Genomic DNA, 25,158 nt, shown 5'->3' with positions numbered 1-25,158 from the left:
AGAAGCATGCAAATTGAATAAGCAAGAAGGTAAGGTGGTCAAGGATAGTACTGGAGCAGGAACAGATTAGTGTGAGAGATGTCCCCTACTGCAGACAAATGTAGGAATCTGTCTCTCTGTCCTTCTGGTTTCAGACATCTGAAAGTCTCCAGAAAAAATATGCCATTCTAGCATGTGTGTGCATTGAGTGGTGACATATACATCAAGTGTTAACTCCAGTGGGATGGATAACTTTGTGGGATGGATACGTGGTTCAGTTTTATGAAATCCTTTGGCTGTGATCCCACACAATATTAGTTGTGTATTCTCTCTGTGATACCACATAGTATCAGCTTAGTATTTCTGTAAAGTTTTTTTAAGAACAAGATGTTATTTTTAATGATGCTTTTAAGTTGTACAGCCAGAAACTTAAGTTAGGAAATGCCTGTGGATTCAGGTGCCTGATGTGAATGCAGTTAATGTGTTTGTATTTCAAGCTTATCCTCTTAGTTAAGAGTATCTTGATCTGAAGAAAGTCAAAGAAGGTGTTATGTGAGCTAATGTCTAATCTGATAAGTTTTAAATTGCTATTCTGCTGTAACTGCCTGCAAGCCCGTCTGTGAGATTCCTATGATTTTCAGATAAAAAAAAAAAAAAAAAAAGAAAAAGAAAAAGCAACATTTGACTTCTTGGGGCCTTAGGTTAATAGAATATTGGGATTCAAGATGATGATGAACTTCATGTCATCTTAGAAAGATTTCATGCTTGTTTTGATTTTGCATTAAATCCAAAAGTGATACATCTATACAATATAAAACTTCATAATATTTCAAATAAAGTTCTTACCGTTAGCTATCTTCTGTGAGAATCTTAGTTTTAACAGAGGGTTGTGTTTAGTAGTTACATCGAAGGATCTTAATGTGTTCTACAGTTAAAATCTCATTCTCTGTATTACGTTCATAGGAAAAAGAGGCAGAATATCTGTAATTTGATGAAGGAGTCAGGAAGAAGAATGTAGTAGACCCATTTCTCTGCTACAAATTATCAAGGATAAAAGTGCACAAAATTTCATACTAAACTTGATTATTAGGGGAAAATTTCATGAATACTTTTCTTAGTGAAGACCAAGAATTATACAGTATTAACCACATTTTCCTCACTACCTGAATATTTTTGAGGAAAAAATGGTATAAGAAAAAAAAGTCACCAATTTTCATGTATTTGTATTCATTTGAGAAATAGGGAGTACAGATAAGCCAGAACTGACATATATAGAAAGATACCAGGTTTGCTCTCCCATTTCCTACTCTAACATAAGAACTTTTAAAACATGAGGAAGTGCATCGGAAGCAGTCCATTGTGTCTTCTGACTTATGCTTTTAAAGACAAATCTACATCAGAACTAATTTTAAACTATAAGCAGAACATCCTTCATGTGAAATTGAGTACTGAACATTTCAGTTACCGTGTTATTAATGTTGGAGCCATCTTTACAACTGTATTCTACATCATTCATTATATACATACATAATATCCAGTGAAAGCAATGCACTACACAGTGTAGTGGTAATTACTGTCTGTACTATTTCATGATGTTATAGCAACTGCTTGTCTGTATTGCCCTTTTTTGAATTATTTCTTTTGTAATTCTATTGCCATTGCAATTTAATAACCAAGCAGAAGCAATCTTTAATCTTGTTTGAATTGGGAGGAAAATTTAGAGGTAGGTTAAAAATGAGTTAACTTTGCATTGCAGAGTTGCCTTATTTTCTCAAACGATTACAAATACCTGTAACATAACATGTAGGGGAGGAAGGTATTGCAACAGTTACTTCACACCAATGGGGCTGTACAGCACCAGTCTGCCCAGCTGTGGTGATTAGGCTATATGTACCTTGCTACTGCTAGCTATAGGTAATCTGTTGTTGAGCGTAGACTTCCAGTATCAGGGAGGAGTGGTATAATCATGTTCTTGTACTCCAAGCCTTGCAGAACATGTATCCTGGTGGGAACAATAGCTTTCCTTTTAACTTCTTTGGTCATCACAAGCAATGTATATCAATGCTTGGGCATCTGATTCAACAGTAAATAAGTCTTAATGCCCTAAGGTAATGTCAATTAAAAGGAAAAGAAAAGCAATTTTTCTGACATTGCAGCAGAATATTATAAAGTATACTGCAGACATAATGCTTTTGTTTCTTACTATAATAAGGTGTTCTTGCCATCTGCCTGAGTGAAGGAGTCCTACTTTAGTTCTCGGTGATTGAAATACCTTGCAGACTGTTGCATTTTGTTTTAATAGTGTTAAAATAGTGGGGGTTTGTTAAAAAAAAAAAAGTTAATAGGTGTGTTAAGGGAAATCATCTTCAGACCACATACAAGATACTGGTACTAAAGTATATTTTGTGTATCGTAGATATCAAATAGGATCGGTCCTAGCTGAAGCTATAGCACATTTTCCTTAACAGCTTTAATGTTAGAATATGACAGAGCTGTGACCAGTCTTGTGCATTACTTCCAATTGTCTGGTTTAAAGGAAGCACAGTTCATTGCTTACTAAGACTGAACAATAAGAATATTGAAGATGTAGCTACTTATGTGAAACATGTGTTTTTCTTTTTGAAATTCTTGGAGCTGCATAAATAACAAAGGAATATGACTTTAAAATGTCTTTACTAAAAATCTTGGATGAGCTTAGGGTTTGCAGAAACTTTTTGGAAAGCTTCGTCTAAAGGATACAGTTCTGAATAAATTCCAAAATACTTCAATTTAGAAACTACCCCTCCTGTGAATATGATCAATCTCCATATCATACTAATCACTTAAGGAAATGAGCAGGTGGACAGTAATGAAAATAATGAGTTCTAAGTATTAGAGAGTCAATTATTGCATTTTTACAGAATTATTTTTAGACTTCTGCTAATGTACTGTTGCTTAAAAGTATAACAGCAGTATGATGTTCAGAAATGTTTTCTTCCATCAGATTTCATTTTGTTGGAAATACCTGGCTATAATGTTAACAGGATACCTTAACCTAAAATTTAGGGTTGAATTTTCTGCATTAGGCCTGCAACCTAAAATTTAGAGTTTAATGCTCTGCATTAGGCTGCAACATTCTGGATGCTGTAATGGTAGGATTATCAAACACATTGCATTTATCTGCTAAGTGATGGTCACAGTTGGTTTAAAATAGGCTATAGAAAGCTTTTACAGGTAAAAAGGTAGCCAAAAGGCAGCAAAAGACAAAAAATTGAGAGAGGATGGTTTTTGAGGTTGGAGAGTAGTAATCCTTGCCTGAATCCTTTGACGTCTTTTCTAACAGTCTCAAAAAGCATGTCACAATCCCAGAAATTGCACTTTTTCTGCTTACCTGAATATTGTGACACTGCTGTTTACTGCCTTTTGTGTTCAGACCATAATGTATATAAATTCAAATAGGATCTTCATTTGTGTTGGTATTTAGTGCAACTGAGAGTACTACTGACAAAAAAAGCAGACAGGATTAAAATGGTGTGTGTGTTGCAACCATTGCCATGCTGGGTGCTAAACTCATACTTAAATAGTTCCAGGGCTACCAGCAAGTAGATAAATTTCTAAAAATATTCTCTTCATGTCTTGTTTGGGGTAAGGGAGTAACATCAGCATGATTAAAATGAGATACAGATCAAGTATTTTAACACTTAAGTTTGTCATTTTTTTGTGGTAGTATATATGACATTCATTCAGTGCCAAATTCCATTGTTTGGTCTTCAGTTGAACGTTATTTTATGGAAAGGTACAGATTTCAATGAGAATTATTCCATCAATATTGTTTCTTCAAAGGCTTTTTTATTTAAAGTTGCTTTGAGTAAGACTTGTAGATCAGCCTTTTTAGTGGCTGAAGTTACTTCTGCATTCAGTATTTTTAGGTCCCATCAAAGCAACTTGAGTTCTAATATCTACCAGTCCCATCTTACTAGATTTAAGTGGCTTTTTTGTTTTGTTTTTTTCCATGCAGGTACTGCTCATTATTCACCACGAGTGTGGATCTGAAGAAGAGTTAATTACCTCTATTTTTTTGAGTATGTTTATACTTCAGATACACACAACGTAGCCTCCTTCCCCATTAGATTCTTAGAAGGTAGTTATAAATTTTTTTCTAGTATCCTTCTTGTGGCTTTAACAGTTATGACCAGTAACAAAATAACCTATTCCTTACATTTTGGGCAACTGCATGCCAATCAGTTCACTTAGAACCTCCTGGAGGTCTTTCGCATGCCAAACTTTAAAACTGAGTGTGTATTTGTGGAGGTAACTATGTTAAAAAGAAATCTTTTATTAAAACTTAGGGATTTTCCCATTCACTAGACTTTGGAAAATAAGTATTACATAGGTTTGGAAATCAGTTATGTGAGCCAAGTTTGCTACTTCTATTTTAAAATTCAGTTTGTACTACAGTCCTGGGGGAAGAAAATCTAGCTGGGAAATTATAAGACACTTTCACAAATTGTTTCTAGATATAGTTAGGCTATTGTATAAATTATTGTATAAACAAGATCATATTATGTCTGTTAAAAAGCTAGCTGAAGTTTCCTTCTCTAGCAAAACAACTACTAAATAGTATGAAGTCTCTGCATAAATTCAGTGTCTAGAACAATAATATGCAATTTCTATTCGTAAAAGTACATCTTGTGTATGGTTTAGATAAGTGTTTGTTTTATTTAGGGTTGGAAAAAGGAGAGAATTTTGGCTGAATATCCTGATGGAAAGATAATAATGGTTCTTCCTGATGACCCAAAGTATGCACTTAAAAAGGTATGGTGAAAAGGACTGGACTTGTATACCTTACCTTGTTTGATGTTTTCGTATAAGTAATGAGAATGTTCACAGTAAAGTTTGTATAATTCACATGTAAGCAATTGAAGTTGGACTCAAAACTGCAGTGGTTCTGTAGCTTTTTCCACAAACAGGTCAGACATCTCACTCTTATGCACTGCTGCTCTCCTTATAGAGAGGATGGGTCTGAGTAGGAATGGAAGGCAGGGGTGGGAACAGCATCAACCAACTGACTTTTTAAATTTTTTTTTTAATATACTTGCTGAATGTCTGCCAGATATTTTATATAACATAAACTTCCTAGTATATTTAAACCAACTGAAATGTATTGATTTTATTGCACAGCACGAATATGGCACCATTCTCTAAATGACTTTTGGATAAAACCAGATTTAGGTGGAAAGTAGCCTCGAAGTCATCTAGTCCAGTCCCATGTCCAAAGCAGACTCAGCTCTGGTTATGATGCATCTGACAGTTTTCTAAAACTTCTACCACTGGAGGTTTTTCTGACCTCTTCAGAGTCTGTTACAGCTTCTGTAACAGTAGGAGATTTTCACTAAATGTCCAACAGAACCTCAGTACTGCAATTTAAGCTCTTTAGTGCTAATCATACTGCCATAGCTGTAGAAAACACCCTTTTCCTCTTTGCAACAGCTTTTTTGTGCCTGAACAAACTAATTGTTTCACCTTAAGGAGATTGACGGGATGTGCTGGTTTTTAGTTCATACTCCTAAGTAATGTTTTATAGAGCTCTGATCATTGTTGTACTTTCCTCTAGGTTATGTCTATTTGTGCCATGTCTCATGCCTCTTTTGAAACTCTTTATTTAAAACTGGGCATAGTACACTAGTGGAGACTTAGAGCAGCAGGGTACTTTGGTGTCTTGCTGGCTAGCCTGTGTTCATACATCTTAATATGGCATTACATTTGTTTTTTCAGTAGCATGTCATTGATTCTGTTTAGCTGGGGATTTGCTGTGACTAACGGATGCTTCTTTACAGTACCACTATCACAGGATGACAGAATGGTTGAGGTTGGAAGGGACCTCTGGAGGCAGAATTGATGCCTAAGACAGCTCTTTCTGATGGCATGACTGTACTGGGTTTTCTTTAGACTAACATAGAATTTTTTAAGTTGCTGAATTGAAAAGAAATGATGAATTTTCTTTTTACAATATTTAATGCAGATAAGTTTTATTAAGTTTTGTTTCTCTGGTGGTACTGTCTTAATTTTAGTACATTCATTGCACATTCATTTTTTACTAAAATGGCTGAAGAAAAAAATTACTTTAAATACCTAAGTGGGGCAGAGGAAAGGAAGACTGTAGCAAATGAAATAATTTAGGATAGAGTTCTCTGTAGTTCTGTGTGGTTAAAGTTGAAAGAATCTACAACTGTCAAGAACCATGGATGGCTGACTTCAAGAATGATTACTTAGTGTTTCAAATTGGCTAATTGGACTTGTAATTAAAAGACTGGTACCTGAAGGTTAGATGAGAAAGTAGAGAGTAACTGATACCATGCCTTTTAAAAGTTATTTTAAAAGCTTTTTTTTTATCACAATTTCCATGTGATCAGTGCTAACTTCATATATTCATAGCATCAGTAATTCTAGTTTTGCTTTAACTAATGTAACTACAACATGCATTAAAGAAGCTTATGCAATTTAATGCACCACATAGGAAAAGCTACCTTATTTCTGTCTCATGTGAGATGACAGAGGGGTGATAGAGGCTGTTTCAATGCCCAGTTGTAGGTACAAGAATCCCCCAGTAAAATCTCAGCTCATGCATAAGCTTTTGTTCACATTCATGCTGGAGTTTATATATTTCTTCTAAATTTGCTAATATTAACTAAAAATTTTATTTTTAGTTTCAGTTACTCTTTGCAAAGCTAATGGAAGAGCAGAAAGCTTGAGGAAAGAGACAACAGTTATTCATTCCTTTACAATAAATGCATATATTTTCTAGCCGCCTTGGCACTGTGCTTGCTATCATCTGCTTAGAACCCTTAATGGATTAGTTCTTTCAAGACTTTAAAAATAACAGACAGGAAACCTTTAACTGAGCTACTGAGCTCATTTACTTCTAGAATATCAGAGTCCACACTTTGATTATCTGCATTCTCTCTATTAGCCTTTGCCTAATTGAAGTTTTGACTTAATGGAAGCTGACTTAGAGGTCCCTACTCTTCCTATTTCCGGCCAAGTATTATTTAAGGAATGTTTATGTGGACCAATGTGTTGCAGGTCACTTAGAATGATCCCTGACTTCTGGAATAGCTTTCAGTGTTGTAGATGCCTTAGTGCATTTTTACAGATCTGTAATTTTTATGTAAATTTATACAAACGTGTATTTACATGTGTTTCTTATGCAGCATTTAAACTTATTTTGACAGGTTGAAGAAATTAGAGAAATGGTAGACAATGACTTGGGATTTCAGCAAGCTCCACTCATGTGTTACTCTAGAACTAAAACTCTTCTTTTTATTTCTAATGACAAAAAAGTTATCGGCTGTTTAATTGCTGAACATATCCAGTGGGTAAGTGATTGAATTGGAGAAAGGCAATCTGTGTCAGTGCTTAGTGACTCTGTTCTTCAGACATTCTGAAACTATAGAATTATCTTGGAGTTTAAGTCTACCCATTTAGCAAATAAGTATTCCATGTTTGCCTTTTCCAGAAATGAAGAGACTTTTGGTGGCAGACCATTCTGAAATGTAGTTACTCGTTTTTGTATAGTTGACACTGAGCTGAGACACATGTACGGTATCATACGTGGCTAAGACCTGCTCATCTAAGAACTTGCTTGCTGCAGCTGAAGGGTGGAATTTTTCTTTTTCTGCTATTCTTATGCTAGCTTTGGCTCTCCTCTTGCTTGTTGACAAGCAGATTCAACTTCCTGCCTGGCAGAAATCCAACATGGATGAAAAAGTGCGTACTCTATAGGATTTGAGTTGAATCACCGCAGGGTCAAACAGCTCCACAGAAAACGGAAGCGGAGGGCAGAACTGTGCAGTGGAGAGCAGGACAAGAAGCCATACTGCCAGTTGCAGTACTAAAAACTGATGTCAGAACTTTGTCACATATTCTGTCTGTTGCCTTGTAAACTGTGGTGTTTTCTATTGTCCCTTGGGAGTAGCAGACAAGAAGCAAAACAATCTTAGTCAAAGTCAGAGAAATTGATGCAAACACTTTAATACAGATGGTAATAAGAATTGGATTATTTGTTGCTGTTATTTTAAATCAGATAAGCTTTACAGGGTTTTTTGGTTTATTCTTTTATCATCTGTTCCAATTTTGAAATTGTTAAGAGAAATTAAATGAGACATAAATATGCAGTCTTTTTGGCAAGGCATTTTAGCAAGTAAGTATGTTTAACTGAAAAACTACGCAAGAATTATTTTATTTAGTCATTAGTGATGCTTTTATGAAGTGACAAATATTTTTTACATCACTTGCAGGGCTACAGAGTTATAGAAGAGAAGGTTCCAGAAGTCAGTTCAGAAAACGAGAAAGTCATATTTGAAAGACAGAAAGCATGGTGCTGTTCAACTTCTCCAGAACCTGCTATTTGTGGCATTAGTCGAATATGGGTATTCAGCATGATGCGTCGAAAGAAGATTGCTTCTCGGATGATAGAGTGTCTTAGGTAATATAAACAAAGTTCCTCAGTTACATGTGTTTTAGGTAGAACTCAGTCCAAGACATTTATGGCTTTGTGTGTCTCAAGCTTGTACTTTTAAGCTGCTGGTGATATTGGGGATGTAGATCTGAGCACAGTTGACAGTTCGAGTATTATGTGGAGTTCAATAACCAACGTCGGTGTTCTGCAATAGCTTGTCTTTAACAGAAATCTTTCTGCTAAGTGCAGTTGTAATGAGTCACCCTAGCAGAATGCCAATGGGCTTGGGTAAATTCCTCTGAGGTAATTATGAGGGAAGGAAATGAGACTGTCTTTGGTCAAAGTGTGAGATTACCCAAGCATTAAGGACTGGGACCTAACCATTGACTGAATGTCCATTCCTTAGAGGTAGTAAGGGGGAGAGAACAGTGATGAGTATACCGAACTATTTGATATAGTCTGGTGGCTTCCAACTGTATTTTTTATTTTTGCTTTACTCGGGTTCACTGAGCCTTTTGAGATATTTTCAATTTCCGTGGAGCTCTAATAGCTGATGATGAGTGTGTTCAGCTGAATGCTAAGTGCTAGATCCATAAAAGGACTCAAACATCCGCGCTACTGTTTAGATAACTGTTAAACATGTTGAATCTTCAAACTGTAGGTTTCTTCCAGTGACATTGCCTAGAAGTTTAAAAGCCTGTTCAGAGTAATGCCAAGAACCACCCAAATCTTATTACTCCTGGGTTGTCAGGTTTGTGCTACGTGCCTGGCTAGACCCATCTTGTTGGAGTTTGTGGCACAGGTACTGCTGTGTCTGCCGATCCTCACCCTCTTGGGTATTTGGAAAGCCTAGCAGAGCTATTCTGCTCTGCAGAATGCGTCTTGCCTGGCTGGTGCAGCAACTAGAAGGTTCTTATCAGATCATGTTCTGTCTGAAGTACCGACTGTAAAGCTGTATTCAGATAAGCAAGTTAACTTGATGCTTTAGTTTTATTTTTGGCTGATTTTTAACTGTGTATTCAGTAGCTTCCTATAAACTATTTCTAAAGGAAAGATTTCTTCTGCAAAGTGATGCTGGAATCGCTCCCTCAGTTACAGCTCTAAAGGATCTTCAGAATCAATATTAATGGTTTGTTGCAGCTAGCGAGAAGAGGTCTGTTTTCCTCTCAGCCCTGCACTGCATCTTACCTTTTGCTGTGCTCTGGTGCTTCTTTGGCCTCCATTTGCTCATTGCTATGTTCATAGGAAACAGGCGCACCAAAAAGAGCTTTGTGTTGTTCTGGTGCTCAGTTGGCTTGTGGAAAGGTCTGATGAGCTCTAGAGTTGGTGTAAACAAGGGAGCCCAGAAAGTTGCAGAAGGCAAAGGAAAGGAGTGAGACTTGCTTTTTGATGGCAGTGAGCAGTTAGATCTGCTCAACTGCCAGTGAAACTTCAACCTAAATGTCTTTCATAGCAAAAGGTAGTTTGAACAGGATGATTCTGGTCACCAGCTAAATCGTCACTTCAAAATGTTGAAGGCACCCTAGCAGACTTTTAAGTCCATTTTGAGAATGTCTGCTCCGTTTCACTCAAGCTTTCACAGCTGACCTGGAGTTGCAAAAACCTGGTCAGTCAGTCTTAAGAACCTTGCAAAATCATCTTCCTAAATACAGTAAAGAGAAGGGAAGACAGCTGGTAATAATTAAAAAGGATTTTGTTCCTATTGTCTTTTCCTCAAGATTTAACGGAGATGTCCGTATGATCGAAGTTCATACTTGCTCTGCAAGTACAAGCAAGTTTATTTTATAGGAATTAAAAAACTTAACTTTAATGGGAGTTTCTTCTGTTTCCAAGCATAAATGCTACCTCCTCCTTCCCTGATCGAGGTCTTAAAGCCTGAGATCAATTTTCTAAATTTGCTCACATAGCCATCCAGAAAAGTACAATGGTATCCTTTCTCTCCTCTTTCTTCAGATAAGAATAAAACATACCTAAAATACTTTTTATGAAGTTGTTAAGCAAATTGAATTTTCCTTTTCATGTAATTGTTACTGACAGTGTATCACTTATGAATTATGCCTTGAGGTTGTGTTCTTGGTTGTTCTAAATGAATCCAAGATGTGCTCTCATCTAAATGTAAATTTTTTTTTTTTTCAAACCAGGAACTTGAAATTTCATCAGGTCCTTTCAGCCCCCTCTATAAGCACCCGAACTTGTTTGTAGCTTATGTTTTCATTCCTAGTGATTGTAGTCATAGTCCTAGCAGTGTCTTTTCTATGAAGAAATAGTTGGAATGAATTCAAACTTCTTTCTTTTTTAAAAACTCTGAAATTGAACTCTTAATCCAGCTTGCAAGTAGTTTCCCTGTATGAACATGGAATCATAGAATCATTTAGGTTGGAAAAGACCTTTAAGATCATCGAGTCCAACCATCAACCACGCCCACTAAACCATGTCCTGAAGTGCCTTGTTCATGTGCTTTTTGAACACCTCCAGGGATGGTGACTCAACCACTTCCCTGGGCAGCCTCTTCCAATGACTGACAACCCTTTCAGTAAAGGAATTTTTTCTAATATCCAATCTAAACCTCCCCTGCTGCAACTTGAGGCCATTTCCTCTCATCCTATCATCACCAGCTTCCTGACAGAAGGGACCAGCCCCCACCTCACTACAACCCCCCTTCAGGTAGTTGTAGAGAGTGATAAGGTCTCCCCTCAGCCTCCTTTTCTCCAGACTAAACAACTCCAGTCCCCTCAGCTGCTTCTCGTAAGACTTGCTCTCTAGACCCTTCACCAGCTTCATTGCCCCTCTCTGGACATGCTCCAACACCTCAATATCTTTCCTGTAGTGGGGGCCCAAAACTGAACACAGCACTCAAGGTGCGGCCTCACCAGTGCCAAATACAGGGGAACAATCACCTCCCTGCTCCTGCTGGCCACACTATTTCTGATACAGGCCAGGATGCCGTTGGCCTTCTTGGCCACCTGGGCACACTGCTGGCTCATATTCAGCCAGCTGCCAACCAGCACCCCCAGGTCTTTCTCTGCTGGGCGGCTTTCCAGCCACTCTTCCCCAACCCTGTAGCGCTGCATGGGGTTGCTGTGACCCAAGTGCAGGACCTGGCATCTTCTAAAATACCAAAACTTCATAGAAACCCTCCCAGAACAAGTGATCCTCCTTATCATTTGGAAGGAGGAGATAGCTCATATAAATAGAGCCATCGCCTCCTAATAGAGCTGCTTCCTTTTGAATGTCTGTGCCACATAATTAATGGTTTGTGGCCTCATAGCATAAATATTTTTACATTATTCCCCTGAGAGTAATTATCTGTTTATTTTTCTTTCTTCCCCCCCCCTTTTAAACAGGAGTAACTTCATATATGGCTCATACTTAAGTAAAGAAGAAATTGCTTTCTCTGACCCCACTCCTGATGGAAAACTCTTTGCAACGCAGTACTGTGGCACCGGCCAGTTCCTGGTATACAACTTCCTCAACGGACAGCACCAGACTTAACTGCTCCTGAAGGAATTCAGTTTTTATGGGGAGACTTCTGCCAAAACACGAGTGGGTGCAGACGTTCAGCAGAAGCCAGGGCCATTTTTATTACAGTGAACTCAGGACTGGTAACAACCAAAAGGTTGTGCTATTTTATTAAAATTGTAAACAATGCAGTAATAGGCTAACTTTTTGTTTTTTTAAAAGAAAGATATTTTATTAACTTTTACAAAAGTTTGATTGTATTTTATCTAGTTAGTCATGTTTACATGCAGCAGAAACTTGTTCATATAGTGGACTGTAAGCTGATGCAAAGACTCTAGTCTCGCTGACGAGTACATCCTGAAGTTCTTAACATGGTGATATACCAGTGCTTCTCGGTACTGTAACGCTGATCTCCTACTGCCAATCCCAGCAGCTGGGTGAGGCCGCTAACGGCTGCTTGCTTGACAGAGTTCAAGGCTGTGCTCAAGTACATTGAGGCAAGAAGCGTTACAGTGCAGTTGGGGGCAACCACCCTCACAGACTGTATGGTGGTGTCTGGGGCACGTTCTGGGCGCTATGAGGTGTAAGGGAGTCTACTCAGTGTTGGCAGCGTTGGAAACTTGTTCTACCCCTCTCCCCTGCTCCCCCAGATTAGTTGCAGAGTAAAAGGTGGAATGCAGACCCTGAGGACTGGTGTGCTCGCTCATCATTTTTCTTCAAGTACTGTACTGAGTATATACCTTTGTTAGTGGACTTCACTTTGATACTTGTCGCTCCTTCATAAATCTCTCCTCTTTTAAAGGGTTTGTATGTTGAAAAACTGCTGTGGCCTTTCTTGATCTGTACATAATGTAGATAGATTAAAAATAAAATACTTGATAGCTTTTTTAAAGTTACTCTGTATTGACACTAAGTGTGAATGAATCTTTTGAATATTTCATACTTTTGCATGTGAAGTATCACCACAGTGGCTAACGGCAGGCTCTGGAGAACACCATCGCTGCATTCCTGCCTGCCTGGGGTCAGAATTCCTTTTGTGACAATGCATTTGCATTGACCCCCCCAAGGGTCAGCTCTCCTGTAGCTCCAGATTCATAACATCCTGATGCAGCATTTGCAGTCAGGTGAGGGGTGATGCCTTCAGCCTTGAATAACAGCTTAAAACCTTAATTTAAGTTGGGAAAGATTTAATTAAATTTAAAATTATGGTTTTTTTTTTTAATTTTGGAATCTATGGTGTGCAGTTAGGATACACTTGTTTGTATTGTGCTGTCCTTAGCTTGGTCTAGCGCTAAAGCAAGGAACTCACACCACCTCTGGAACATTACTCAGAGTACTTAAAACTGAAGTAGCTGACAGGTGGTGAATTCAGGTCTGTAGAGGCTGCTGTTTGCAAGCTGCAACTTGTGATTTTCAAGGGGATGGTGAGTGGACTGCAAAGGGCCATGTCAAAAAAGTGATGTGGGTTCACAGAAAAGCTAAAGGTGATCCTTGCTGGTGGGGTCGGAAAGCAAGAAGTGCGGAGGTCCTGCTGCTGCTGCTCTGAAGTTCTTGCCTGAGCAACACTGAAGCATGGCCAGACCCAAGCCCATTTTCCAACTCCTTATAGTTAAGGGGGCTAAAAGTTGGTATTTACAGCTTGTCTGCCTCCCCCTGTCATCTGTTTGAAACAAAGCTACTCTCCCAGGTCACAGGTACCCAGCTGGAAAGATCTCCGGCACTGGCAGCACACAGAGCTAACTCCGTAAAATCAATACATGGGATTCATGTTAGCAGCCCGAGGTGGGTTTCTCAGGGGCAAGCACTGTTGTGTGTGAAGAGAGACAGAAAGGGCATGCCCTGCACAAAATACCAGCTGAGAGAGAGGCAGTCTTAAATGGTAACTTAATATATTCAAATTTAATGAAAGCACATTATAAACATACCATAGCCACAACATCAGACAGTTTCAGTTCATAAACAATAACATGAGGTAGACTGACTAGTGAAGCTAAATTCACCAAGTTTTTGGTTAAGAAAACTTTACACTAGGAAAGCAACATTTTTAACCTCCTTCCAAAAGTCACAAAAAGCAATTACATAAGTTAAGCAAAAAGCATCTGCATATGATTCTTTAAATCTTAGTTTACATTCAAATTTAACCTGTGAATAGACAAGAACAGCTACAGGTAAAATATAACGCTGGCCAGTTGAATACATTCATAAGAATGGCCTTGATGGTGAGGCTTGAAACCAAAATGGAACAGCAATACTCTAGATGTCTGACAATGGTCTCCTTCCCAGGAATTCACAGGCAGCCAGTTAAAGTGTTTGGTGGGGACAGGCCTACACCTTCTGAGCTGGTTTAGTGTGCTTTGGCCAAACTGTGACTGAAACTCCTTCCTTTCGCACCAGAGTTAAAGAAATGGGTTCAAAAATGGTCAAGACAGGCAAATACGCTGACTTTCTGACTGCATTCTCAACCTTCAGGACAATTTAGCACTGCTTCACCAGAGAGTTAGCTCCTCGCAGTAGCCTCAGCACCTGGAGTTTTAAGAACTTAGTGCAAACATCACATACACAAACAAAAAGGAAACCATTTTTGAACATGTAATACCTGAAACTTCTACACCATGCTAAGACTCAGGGTTGGCCTCAAGCCCTTCTGGCAAAACCAGAACTACTGGAATACATTCAAGGTGTGCATCAAAAGCTTCAAGAAGCATCCGTTATGTCCCTACTTCTTCCAAGTGTTAAAATAGATAAGGCAGGTTGTGTCTGAAGGAAAACAAAAAATAGATTTACAGAAATGGGTTGTTCTATCTGAAATTTGCTAAATTTACAGCATCAGAATTAAGCTACATTAACACAGACATATGCAAACCATTTTCCTTTAGCCTTTGTCGAATATATTATGTTTTTTCATCTGTAAACATCTCTTTTCACAAGATAAAAAAAGTTGCTCAATTAACACTATGCATAAAAAAAAAATGCAGCTTTGGCAGGTCCTTCTCCAATGAGTCACAGCTCAAGTACAAAGACATGTTAATTTCATTGCTTTTTGGGGAGTAAACTGATATTCCTGAATCGCTTTTAAGAATATGCTGCATTTGTCTTTTTAACAAAGGGGTCACGAGGTGCAGGAAGATTATTATATTTTTTTGTATGGAAACCTCAGTGGGGTAACCCATGCTAACTGCATGAGTAGAAGAGAATACTGCTACAATTTAACCCTGACAACCAACTGCTACTGCACTGAGTTCATTCTGGAACAACTTAACAAGGATCAGTGACATGCTTGTAAGTAGAACAATGTGCAGCTACCTCTACGACCAATATTTACAGAGGTTAATCAAAAACTAAAGGGCTGACAGTGTTAGGTGATGCATTCAAAGATCTTTGCTGCTGGACAGAGTCTCTCCTGAGCAGTCCCAGTGCCCTGGGACTTCTCCCCTGCCCTCCCCCCGGAGCTACTGCAAAATACCTTCTCTTTCCCTCAGGTCCAGCTCGGGCATCATTGCCCTCCTGCACATTTTTTGGTATGTTGCTTCACACACAGGTATGACTTGACAGACCTAACCTCAGCTCTGCAGCCAACTGGAGTTGAGTGAAAAGGACACGGAGAGTAAGTTGCATACGGCCCACCACAAAGGCACTGGACATACAGTAGGACTCATTTCCATATGCAAAAGAGGATGGACCACAGGTTTTCAAAACTCTGATGAGAGTGAGAAACTGAAGGTGATTTGCTGGCAAGTTGTTCTGGCCTCTAACTGAGGAGAGAGAATCTACCTGAAGCCTTTTGCTTTGTCCCTGGAGTCGAGGAGGTGGTGCCTAATGGGGTGAAATAATGGTGCTGGGAGAACCTGGGTGCACAGTGCCTGCCATGCATTAGCTGATTTGTTCAGGCTTAAGTGGTAAACTTTGAACACCTGTGGAAATTTTGCCAAAGACAGTTTCAATACATACACAATTACAAATTTAAAACTAACACTGCACAGAGAACAAGACTATTCCTTTTAATACAAATATCTATGTTATATTGTAGTTTCAAACCCCTGAGTATTCCTGTACCACAGTACAGAGCTGAAGAGACACGGTGGGCTCTCCTCCACACATCTTCAATAAATTCCACATGCTGGGTTGCGCTTCATGTAACGCATTCAAGCTAGCAGCTGCTGAGAGCAGCTTCTTCCCCTAGCTCAGCTGAATATAAAAAGGATTCTTCAACCAAATTACATCCTCTTCCTACATCCTACAGCTTGGGCTGTGTGATTAGTGTCAGTAGTTGTGACTGATGTGAAAATAACCGGAATCCAGGATCCTTTAAATTGTAACTGATGTGGTAATTTTACCCTAGGAATAAAGCCTACTTCAGAATTGTGGGGAATCCTTTAGAGCAGTCTAGATAAATATCGGTTGCACTTTGCTCCACAGTGATTGTACTTTTTTTTAAAAAAGAAGTTCTTTTTTTTCTTTGTTAGCGGTGTCTTAGCGAAGCTTATATATGGCGTCCAGTAAGAAAATAGAGTGGTTTGTCATCACTACTGTTAGCGGTTTGAAATTCATCGCGAAGTCGGAACTGCCACTCATCTTCCAACTCCAACCGGACTATCGTCTGTCGTAATGAGCTTCTGTCTTGACATATGACACACAGGGTGGCACCTTCAATTGAAAAGCATGTTAGATTCTTAGAGTACAGTAACAACTCTATTTCCTTCATTCCTTTTCCTAAGATATTTTAAAGGAATCTCTGCTGCTTGGTAGGTAAAAAGAGTATTAGAAGGGTCTGTCAACAAGCAGCCTGCCTAGGCTCAGGTCAGTCCCGTGAGCCCTGGGACAGAGGTGCATGTGTCCATTTGTGGGAAGACACGGACAGGGAGAAGCAAGCGTGGTGTGGGTCTGCTCTGTATTGCAGGACGTTGCTGCCTGACTGGTGTTAGTATCATCAACCGTAGCAGAGAGAATGTTAACTTGAGTCCAAGATCCTTTATCACTACTGATAATTATGCCAAAAGAATAAAGCCTACTTTTTTTGTTTCATGGGACATTTGGGTTTGTACAAGGTCAATGATGAAATTCTACTAAGCCAAACCAGTCTCATAACTGACTCTTGAGAAAGTTGGCTATGATTTCCTTAAGTATGAGAGCTCCCCTTGGTAAAGCACTGTAAGAAGAGTAACAAACCAAATTCCTAATTTCTCTGGCTTAAAAAACTTGCAAGCTTCCTTCCACCAGACTGTGTAGTTGTTTAATGAGCAGGAGACCTGGACACCTTCAGGGCTCTGTCTGTTCTGTGCTCCAGCCCACACACCTGATACATGGAAGGCTCGGGTTCAGATCCCTCCTCTGCTTGATTTGAGCAGGGGAAGACCCTTCCTACCAGGCATCCATGCCTGTTTTTTGTGAAGAAACTGCCCCTTGCCAAAGAAACAACAAAGGAAGCGGCCCCTATGGCTGCATTCAGCCCACATCAGCTCTGGGGGCTTGGTGATGGCAGCACCATATGCACCACGGCTGCTGCACAGCTGCACCTTCCTGCACGGCTCCTGCGCTGTCCGGGAGGGCAAGCGGGTGCAGGAGCAAACTCCGAAATGCAGTTCTTGGGACTGGCTCAGGGTCACCCCCACTGCCCACCCCTCCCCATGCACTATCATCTCTCAGCACAAGAGGGAAATGGCCCAGCCGTGCCGCCACAAATGCATTGGAGCTCTGTAACACACTTTAGCATTACTGAACACCTATGGCAATTTGCTATTTGTTAGTACTAAGACAAAAAGATGAAGAAAAGTTTTGACAAGGTTTATAAAGTTCTGGCAGGGGTAGACCCCGTCATCCTCCAGCTGAGAGCTGCCCCGAGCTACAGTACTGAATATTTATTGCCATTATAGACAGATTACTAGAGCAGAATTTCTCGTCTTCATCAGCAACACCTATGCTCTAAACTCTCAAGTTGCTGACTGCAAGATTCACTGACTGATTTCCATGTATTCTTGGTTTTTTGCACCTATTTCCATTTGATGTCACTTTAAAATAATTTAATGAATGTAATTTATCAAAGCTTAGCAAATGTTCAATTACTTGTACTTATTATCAACAGGAACAGAAGTTTTATACACTGCCAAAAGTGTATAATACACTCCATCTATTTCTTTTGAAAACAATGGCAGCACTAACTGTGAAAATATTGGAGCTGCTTAATGAAGCTGGTTATTCCTCTACCTTTCCCTTTTCCTCCATGCTATTACTTGGCAGGAAAGCACCCAGGATGCCCAGCAGAGCAATAAGATTACCTTTCAGAAACCTGAACCGCTTAAGGAGGTCTGCACCAACAAAGGAGTCACAGAGATAAAGCAGAAGTCCACTGAAGAACACCCCTTCGCAGTTGACGTTGACTGAGTGTGGGCGGGAACTAATATAACATATAGCCACCTGAAACAGAAGGGGAAAAGAAAGGAAGGACTTCTGTGTTAGAAAATGCCTAAGTAAGACTTTAAGTGGAATGGAATATAACTTAGTGATAACAGGTGATTTAGCTGGTGCTGGTAAAAACACAATCCAACAAGAATGCAGTATTGAGCAAACTTCCCCTAGGAAACAACACAAGGGACAAACTTCTAGATTCAGATTTGGTCACCAAGTCTGCAATATGTTATTTCAGGGCTCTCTGTAATTCAGTTTGATTTTCTTTTTCTCTGTGAATTACCTGCTTATAACAACTGTTAAGATTATTTAGGTTATTCTAATAAAGGATACATTTGTCAAACACAGTAAGCAATTCCATGACTACTGAAACCACTGAAACTTGAGTTCCTCTGTTTCAGTGCCGCGATAGCTGCTCTGTATCAAAGGGTTTCTTCTCTATCCTGCCACTGACTTCCATAAAATTTGTCAGAACAAAACCCCTGTTAGACTTTCACCCTGCTTGAGACCCAGTTCAAACTGACCAATGGGTTCAAAAATTCTGATCTCCTTACCTACAGACATCTAAGACATACTTGCAAAAAACTAGTTTCCCTAGAAACCCAGGTTCATGAAGAGAAAAGCATCTAAAACGAGAGCTGCATTACAAAGATGAGCTTTGTCCCTCAGCGAAGCAAGCCACCAGAAAAGGGTCATATCAGAAACTCTCTTAGCCAAAACAAGGTTGTTGCAAGGACAAATCAAACACAGGTGATAAAAGGCTGTATGGGTATGACAGTGATCTAAAAAATTTTGTGGATAGTTTTTGTTCAGACAGCTAAGCAGTACTCCAAGTTCTGTCAAGAATGGCATCACTTTCAGGTTTTTGCTTCATATGAAATATTATTTCAGACAGACATGCCCAATTCCTTTGCAGATCACATCAATCTATCACAGACCTCTGGTCTCTAGCCACACCAGCCAGCTAGGAGGCTACACTTCCAACTCTTCCAGTGGAGTTGGGCCTTTAGCTCCGACAGCAGGGTCTCACTTTTTGAGACCAAAGTCTTCAAACTCTACCCTTGATGCTGAGGGCTCATAAAAGAAAGGGTTTTCAAAACAAGACACATGTTGAAATAAAGGTTTACATTTAATGGTCCCCATTACTCCTGCAAATATTTGGTACCTCAAGCCCGATGTTCAGGTAGCAGTCAATGGCCAATACCGGGTTCTTGAAGTTACGAATGGCCTTCGGAAAGAGTTTGTATGTCGCATGTTGAAGAAATTTCTCCAGGAGGAACTGAGATGGGGCTGCCAACAATGTATGCTCACTGTCAGGGGCACAGACGTACTGAAGAGGCATTATTGGTGCCAGGCTGTCCGAAACCTGCAATGAAACCAAGGGGAGCCCCTTTTAACCCACCTACTCAGTGTATCTTCTCTGCAGGAGTTCCTCTAGCTGGGGAAGGGATCACCATGACAGGGCAGGAAGAGAGAGAAAGCTGGGGGAAAGAATGAAAAATCCCAGCTCTATTTTGATATAGCACCACAGCACAGAAGTAAATTAATTAATTGTTCTGTGGTTGCTAAGTACTTCTGTGGGTATCTGCTTGCCTAAAGAAGGGACATAAAATAGGGAGTTCAAATTGTCACAACACCCTTCATCCTGCCTTACTCCTGGACAGTATAGGAAATGACATCCTCCTTGTGTGGAGTCATCCACAGAAAACGTTTTCTATGGAGTTTTCTCATAGGCCAGTCCATCACTACAGATTCCACTGCAATCACAAGAAAAGGAAAATTCAGAAAATGACCTCCCAAAATACTCAAATCTGGGGTTTAGTCAGTTAAATCTGAAATACAGGGGTGAGTTTTTAAGAGAGACATGGTGTGGGATGTGTTTAAAACCACCAGGAACACAAACTATAAAATTCCTAGATTAAAACCAACCCTTTGAAATATAACTCCATTTATGGCACAGCTGTAACATACACTGTATAAAATATTTGGTATCCCTACACCATTTTTATAAATACTTGGATTTCCTGGGTGGATTTCAGAAGGTCCCAATTTTCAGTGACATTCCTCAGGTCTCTTTTTGTCAGCAAGTGCAAGGACTGAAAGTCATCACAAACCAGCAAACACCGGAAACTAGTGGCTGTGCTAAAATTTTTAAAACCAGGTCCAGTACAACTTGCCTGCTTTTGATCAGAGTGTATGTCAGCAAATTCTTCCTCTGTCAGAGATACCACTGAATAGCTAGACCAAACTCTTTCCAATCCCAGTCCATCTTCTAATAGATTAGGAGGATTATTGTTAGTAATTTATAATTAGCAAAATATTTACTATTTTCTACTTCTGATGTGGCAGCCCTACCACGGAGTAGGCCATGAATGTCAGATGTCAAATAAGCACAAAATAAATCTAAAAGGCTAGAGAATTCATTATTTCTAGGGGAAACAGGTCCTGATTTTACCCATTATGTACAACGGAGCATACATCCACACTCACCATGATTTTTGGCTTAACGACAAAGTCCTTTTGTCCTCCAACCTGAATATGTTTCTTCATGACACTGTAGTTGTTGAAGCGGCAGATGAGCAGGCCGCTGCTGTTTGTCCGCAGATTAAAATCTACATCTTCACAGAAATACCTAGACATTAAACACAAGATCACTAAAACAGCTGTGTGGCTGCTGTGTGTGAGCAAGCATTCACACACCCATGGCTGAAATGCACTGGAATGGGCTCAGCAGAGATTTCTGGAAACCATCTGATATGGTGCCTATACAAATTCTCTACGCAGCTCTGAAGACTTATTCCTTCAATGTGCTCCCGGTGTAGGAAAGCAACTTCTGGCCCTCTTAAGACCAAGCAAGTCCTCACTTTTCAGTCCATCTGTATGCATCTTCCCAATACCAAGTCTGGCTAGCCCTCTCATCCTCGTCATGTACTGGGATCAATCACTTCCTCCCCACCCTTTCCTTTTTTATTTTCTCCTTCTTTTTAGTTCTTTTTTATATATATAAACTGAGAGAAGCTCTGCAGTGACCAACCTCCATTTCTGAACAAGCCAGTTCTATATGACATATTTTTTGATGAACTGGAATCAGGGGATAAATGCGGCTTTGACAAATATTTGGCTGTGGGATACAAAGCAGCTGAAGACTTAACATTTATCCTGTGCTATTTACAATGTAATTGCTCACTTCTGTGGGCTGATTCCGATCTCATGATTCAACCAGCCAGAGAATGTGAAATCAAGAGCTCTGGAAGCCACACCAGACCCCGGCTTGCACTGACAGGCTACAATTCCTCCCTCAAATATACAGGATCCCTTAAAACAGCAGCAGGAGACCAGGGCGAGATGCCCCAGAGCCACTCTGTGGCTAGCAGAGAGAGGGTTTATTCTACTCACTTGCCCAGGAAGGGGGGGAATTGGATATTGCTTCAGTCTGTGATGAGGACTAGCAGTAAAGCCCAATGATAATAACAGTGCTTTATTGCAAATGCTTTAGGATGGAGTTTGGTGAGGAAAGGAAAAAAAGGAAGGAAATAGTGGGAAGTTATTTATTCATCTGTTTTTATTGCAAACCCAAGTAGCAACAGGGAGGATAGCTGACTGAAGGAAATACAAGGAAACCCTCCTCATAGCATTTGACATAGCAATGGCTCAACCATTTCCTATACCTCTTGTTCTTAGTCATGTGACAGGCTCCTGCCTCTTCCAGAGACTGGAAGCTGGGCACTCTTCCTGTGACTGATGTAATTTTGGCTTCTTTTTTCTATTTTTGGTCTCCTGGTTACTTTTTTCTCCTGAAATTTCTTCTTTCTTCTCTGCCTTTTCAGTCTTTTGTAGCCCTCCCTTGCCCTTGCCTCATGGTCTGTCTCTCCCAGATTTTTTGGCTGATGGTAAGTTTAATTTGATGCCTTATTCATTCAGATGCAACATATATCACTCTGTTTTTTATTTTTGTGATTCTGCGCTTGTTACCTTAGACAGGATCTTTCTATTTATCTCGACAGCATTCAGAAATATGGTGACAAGATTCTTATCATGCCAGCATATTATTTTACCACATAAATACATATATTGCCTACCTGTTTAGATCATATTGCACATTCTGGGTCAGGTCTATGTTGAGCAGTATAAAATCATGCACGTGGCACCTGGAGAATGGAGCCTTTGCTTTCCTGACATTCAGCCTGCTGTTCCATTTCTGAACACCCAGTATTGCATAATGAACAATTTTGGGGGTAGCTTCAATGTGTTGGAGGACGCTCTTCAGAGACACATTCTTGCTGGAACCCCCAGGCTCCAGGGACTGGCTGTAAAACATGATCATACACAACATATAAACATAGCTTATTATTTTTATACAACATACACTGCATATATATACACATATATGTGTATACAAAGGACCATAAAATTCCATTAACAATTGAGAGTCTTTACTCTAGATGCTGTAAAAATATATACATAAACACAGACTTTCTAAACAACAGCCAACTAATCTTATCCCATCAATTTAGTCATTATAAGAAAATGGGCCTTTCAGCAGAATAAGGTCTTACACAGCAATTTAGAAAGGGAAAAGGAATCACCTTATGCACCATTTCTGGAAGGCTATTTTCTCCATAATGGACAGCAAAAGCACTGAGAAGAGCAAGAGCTTAATGCTTTCTAAGAAGCTAAAGTTCCCCAAATAAACTGTTTTCATTGAGAAACATAAACTGAATCAAAACAAATCAGGGAAGTAACATATTGAGAAATCACTCAAATAGTCACTAAAAGCAAGACCAGCTTTAGGCAAAGAACAAGCCCAAGCAGAGGTACTGACTGTGGGACACAGATGCAAGGGTAGAGCCAGGTGGGAGTGTTGCAACAGCAGGAGGTTGGATGTTGGTGGTCATCAAGACAAATCGACAGCTTCCTTAGTGCTCTGAGTGAAAGAGCTGATTTTTTGCATTTTAGACAATATATCTAATGTCTCAGTGTACAGTTCCTGGGCTATCTGAATAATAATTGAGTGAATCATGACCTCTGTGAGGCCCTTTGGACAGGCAGCCTGGTGTTTTTACATCAAAGCCACTGCTGAAAGCTGCTTTTGCTTAGCAATATTTCAAGTATGTTACCAGCAGTTTCAGCTGCCAAACTTTTCCAGTTGTCTGGACTTTCATACTCTGTCAGATGCTAGAGATGAGCCTAAGTCACAGGTGTGCTGCTGTCTGTGCTGGATCAGTGCAGGGACCCCAGCCCTGGGTGGTTACTTACCTTGACTGTTCGTGGACGCTATGCATGTTCCACAAGACGCAGGAGTCATCCATGACCACAATGAATGGCCACACGCACTGGCGCTTGACTCCCAGTTCCTCCAAGCGGTTTCGTTCCAGTTCTAGATTGTGGTAGGAAAGTTCCTTAATAAGAAACCTGGCAGCCCCTGAGAAAATACCATAAAGAAGACATATGGAGATCTTTATTAGACTTTATCACTCTCTCTTCCCAGAGAAAGACTACATGAGCATCTGCAGTCATTACCCCTTATGAACTTAGTGCTCGTAACATCTTAGTTTAAAAAGAAATCAGTATGTCCCTTTTTCAGTGTGAGTAAATCTAAAAGACAGATACCAAGAAGACTGGACCTTTTAAGAGACTCTGCAGAACATGATTTTGTGGGCATTAATAAAGTAACTTGAACCAAGAAGGAGCTGAGATTCTAAAACTGAAGCTACTTAAAACTTCTGCAGGAAAAACTCAGCATCCATGAAGTCCAAAGTTCAAACCTCTAGTGTTCAGCTGCAGTTAATATTTAGCTTTGGCTAACTAAAAAAGTTGCAATTTGAAAAATCACGTGTAAAATGTCTAGAATAAACACAGCAGGGCTGAGTAAAATGAGTGAATATGGTGTATAAAATATCAGATTTAAACTGAGAAGGCAGTGACCAATACATGCATTCCATGTCCCTAATAGCAGTTCTTACACATCATTGTATTTTGCACAGATATTGCTGCTATTATCACAGCACAAATGTGAGGAGGTGCTGCAATGTTTTCTTCAACCACATGATCCACATTGTCCAACATGGATTTTGATATCTTCACAGCAACGCATTGATAGAGTTCTTACCAACGCCAGCATTGTTGAACATGCCTGGCAGGACAAGCATGATGTGGTTGGGCCAGTATTTACGGTAGAGCGGCATTTCATATTCCTTGACTACAAGAAGGTGGAGGTGGCTGATGCCTTCCATGGCATGGTAGAGGTTCAAGAGGCCATGTTCATGACGTCCACTTGATGGAGTGAAGATAGGACTCTTGACTGCATTCAAATTCTGCTGGCACAGGAGATATTTTGGTAACATTAGGTAAAAAGCAGGTTATTCCTGATATGGATTTTTATTTATTTATTGTTCATACTGGATTTTAAGATTATTGATTATTGCAACACATATGAACTGGACACTAGGAATGCAAAAAGGGATGATTGTCCTCAAAAACTCCAATTCTAAGGACAGGAATTCTAAGGCAGGAATTATGCAAAGGACTTTAAAACAAAAAGAAAACAAAACAAACAAAACCCAGCCAACCACCATTAATTTGCAAACGTGTGTCAAGTTAACTGCATTCAGCATACGTAGCCAGCAGATGGATAAGAGCAGCACACGCACCTTGTCAGAAACAAGTGGGAGACGCATGCTTTCTAGATGCTTTCCCTGCTTGCTGAAGACAAAATGATTCTCTTTGGACTTAGGGATTATAAAATGCAGTTGAACCTCTTCTCCTAGCATCGAGGATGAAAATGTGAATGCATGCAGAGTGGAGTCGGATATCTGTAAACAAACAAACAAAAAAGATTTGCAAGCAGGCAACACAAAGAGTATATGACAACCTGCTCTTAC

At 39.7% G+C, this 25,158-nt stretch overlaps 2 protein-coding genes across 12 annotated transcripts in view; one reads left to right on the top strand and one right to left on the bottom strand.

The window, feature by feature from the left end:
- The window catches only part of ESCO1 (establishment of sister chromatid cohesion N-acetyltransferase 1), a 35,142-nt gene extending 22,371 nt beyond the window's left edge, over nt 1-12,771 (top strand). For 2 of the 4 annotated variants that reach the window (XM_069779135.1, XM_009926355.2), the window contains exons 9-12: nt 4,684-4,773; nt 7,191-7,334; nt 8,256-8,443; nt 11,761-12,771. In XM_069779135.1, the coding sequence (XP_069635236.1) occupies nt 4,684-4,773; nt 7,191-7,334; nt 8,256-8,443; nt 11,761-11,908 (570 nt within the window). In that variant the 3' untranslated portion in view covers nt 11,909-12,771. Of the gene's footprint in view, nt 1-3,976; nt 4,100-4,683; nt 4,774-7,190; nt 7,335-8,255; nt 8,444-11,760 lie in introns of those variants that run through there. The other 2 variants (XR_011323973.1, XM_069779136.1) reach the window with 2 other exon arrangements.
- Nucleotides 12,772-13,747: 976 nt separating this feature from the next.
- GREB1L (GREB1 like retinoic acid receptor coactivator) overlaps nt 13,748-25,158 on the bottom strand; it is a 144,189-nt gene continuing 132,778 nt past the window's right edge. For 6 of the 8 annotated variants that reach the window (XM_069779127.1, XM_069779134.1, XM_069779130.1 and 3 more), the window contains 8 exons: nt 24,928-25,089; nt 24,387-24,594; nt 23,534-23,699; nt 22,357-22,584; nt 20,768-20,909; nt 19,443-19,643; nt 18,148-18,286; nt 13,748-16,519 (listed from right to left, as the gene is read on the bottom strand). In XM_069779127.1, coding sequence (XP_069635228.1) covers nt 16,356-16,519; nt 18,148-18,286; nt 19,443-19,643; nt 20,768-20,909; nt 22,357-22,584; nt 23,534-23,699; nt 24,387-24,594; nt 24,928-25,089 — 1,410 coding nt within the window. In that variant the 3' untranslated portion in view covers nt 13,748-16,355. The remainder of the gene's footprint in view (nt 16,520-18,147; nt 18,287-19,442; nt 19,644-20,767; nt 20,910-22,356; nt 22,585-23,533; nt 23,700-24,386; nt 24,595-24,927; nt 25,090-25,158) is intronic. The other 2 variants (XM_069779128.1, XM_069779132.1) reach the window with 1 other exon arrangement.

This window comes from Haliaeetus albicilla, chromosome 3, assembly GCF_947461875.1.
Source record: "Haliaeetus albicilla chromosome 3, bHalAlb1.1, whole genome shotgun sequence".
Lineage (NCBI taxonomy): Eukaryota > Metazoa > Chordata > Aves > Accipitriformes > Accipitridae > Haliaeetus > Haliaeetus albicilla.
This window is presented reverse-complemented; position numbering and strand designations above follow the sequence as displayed.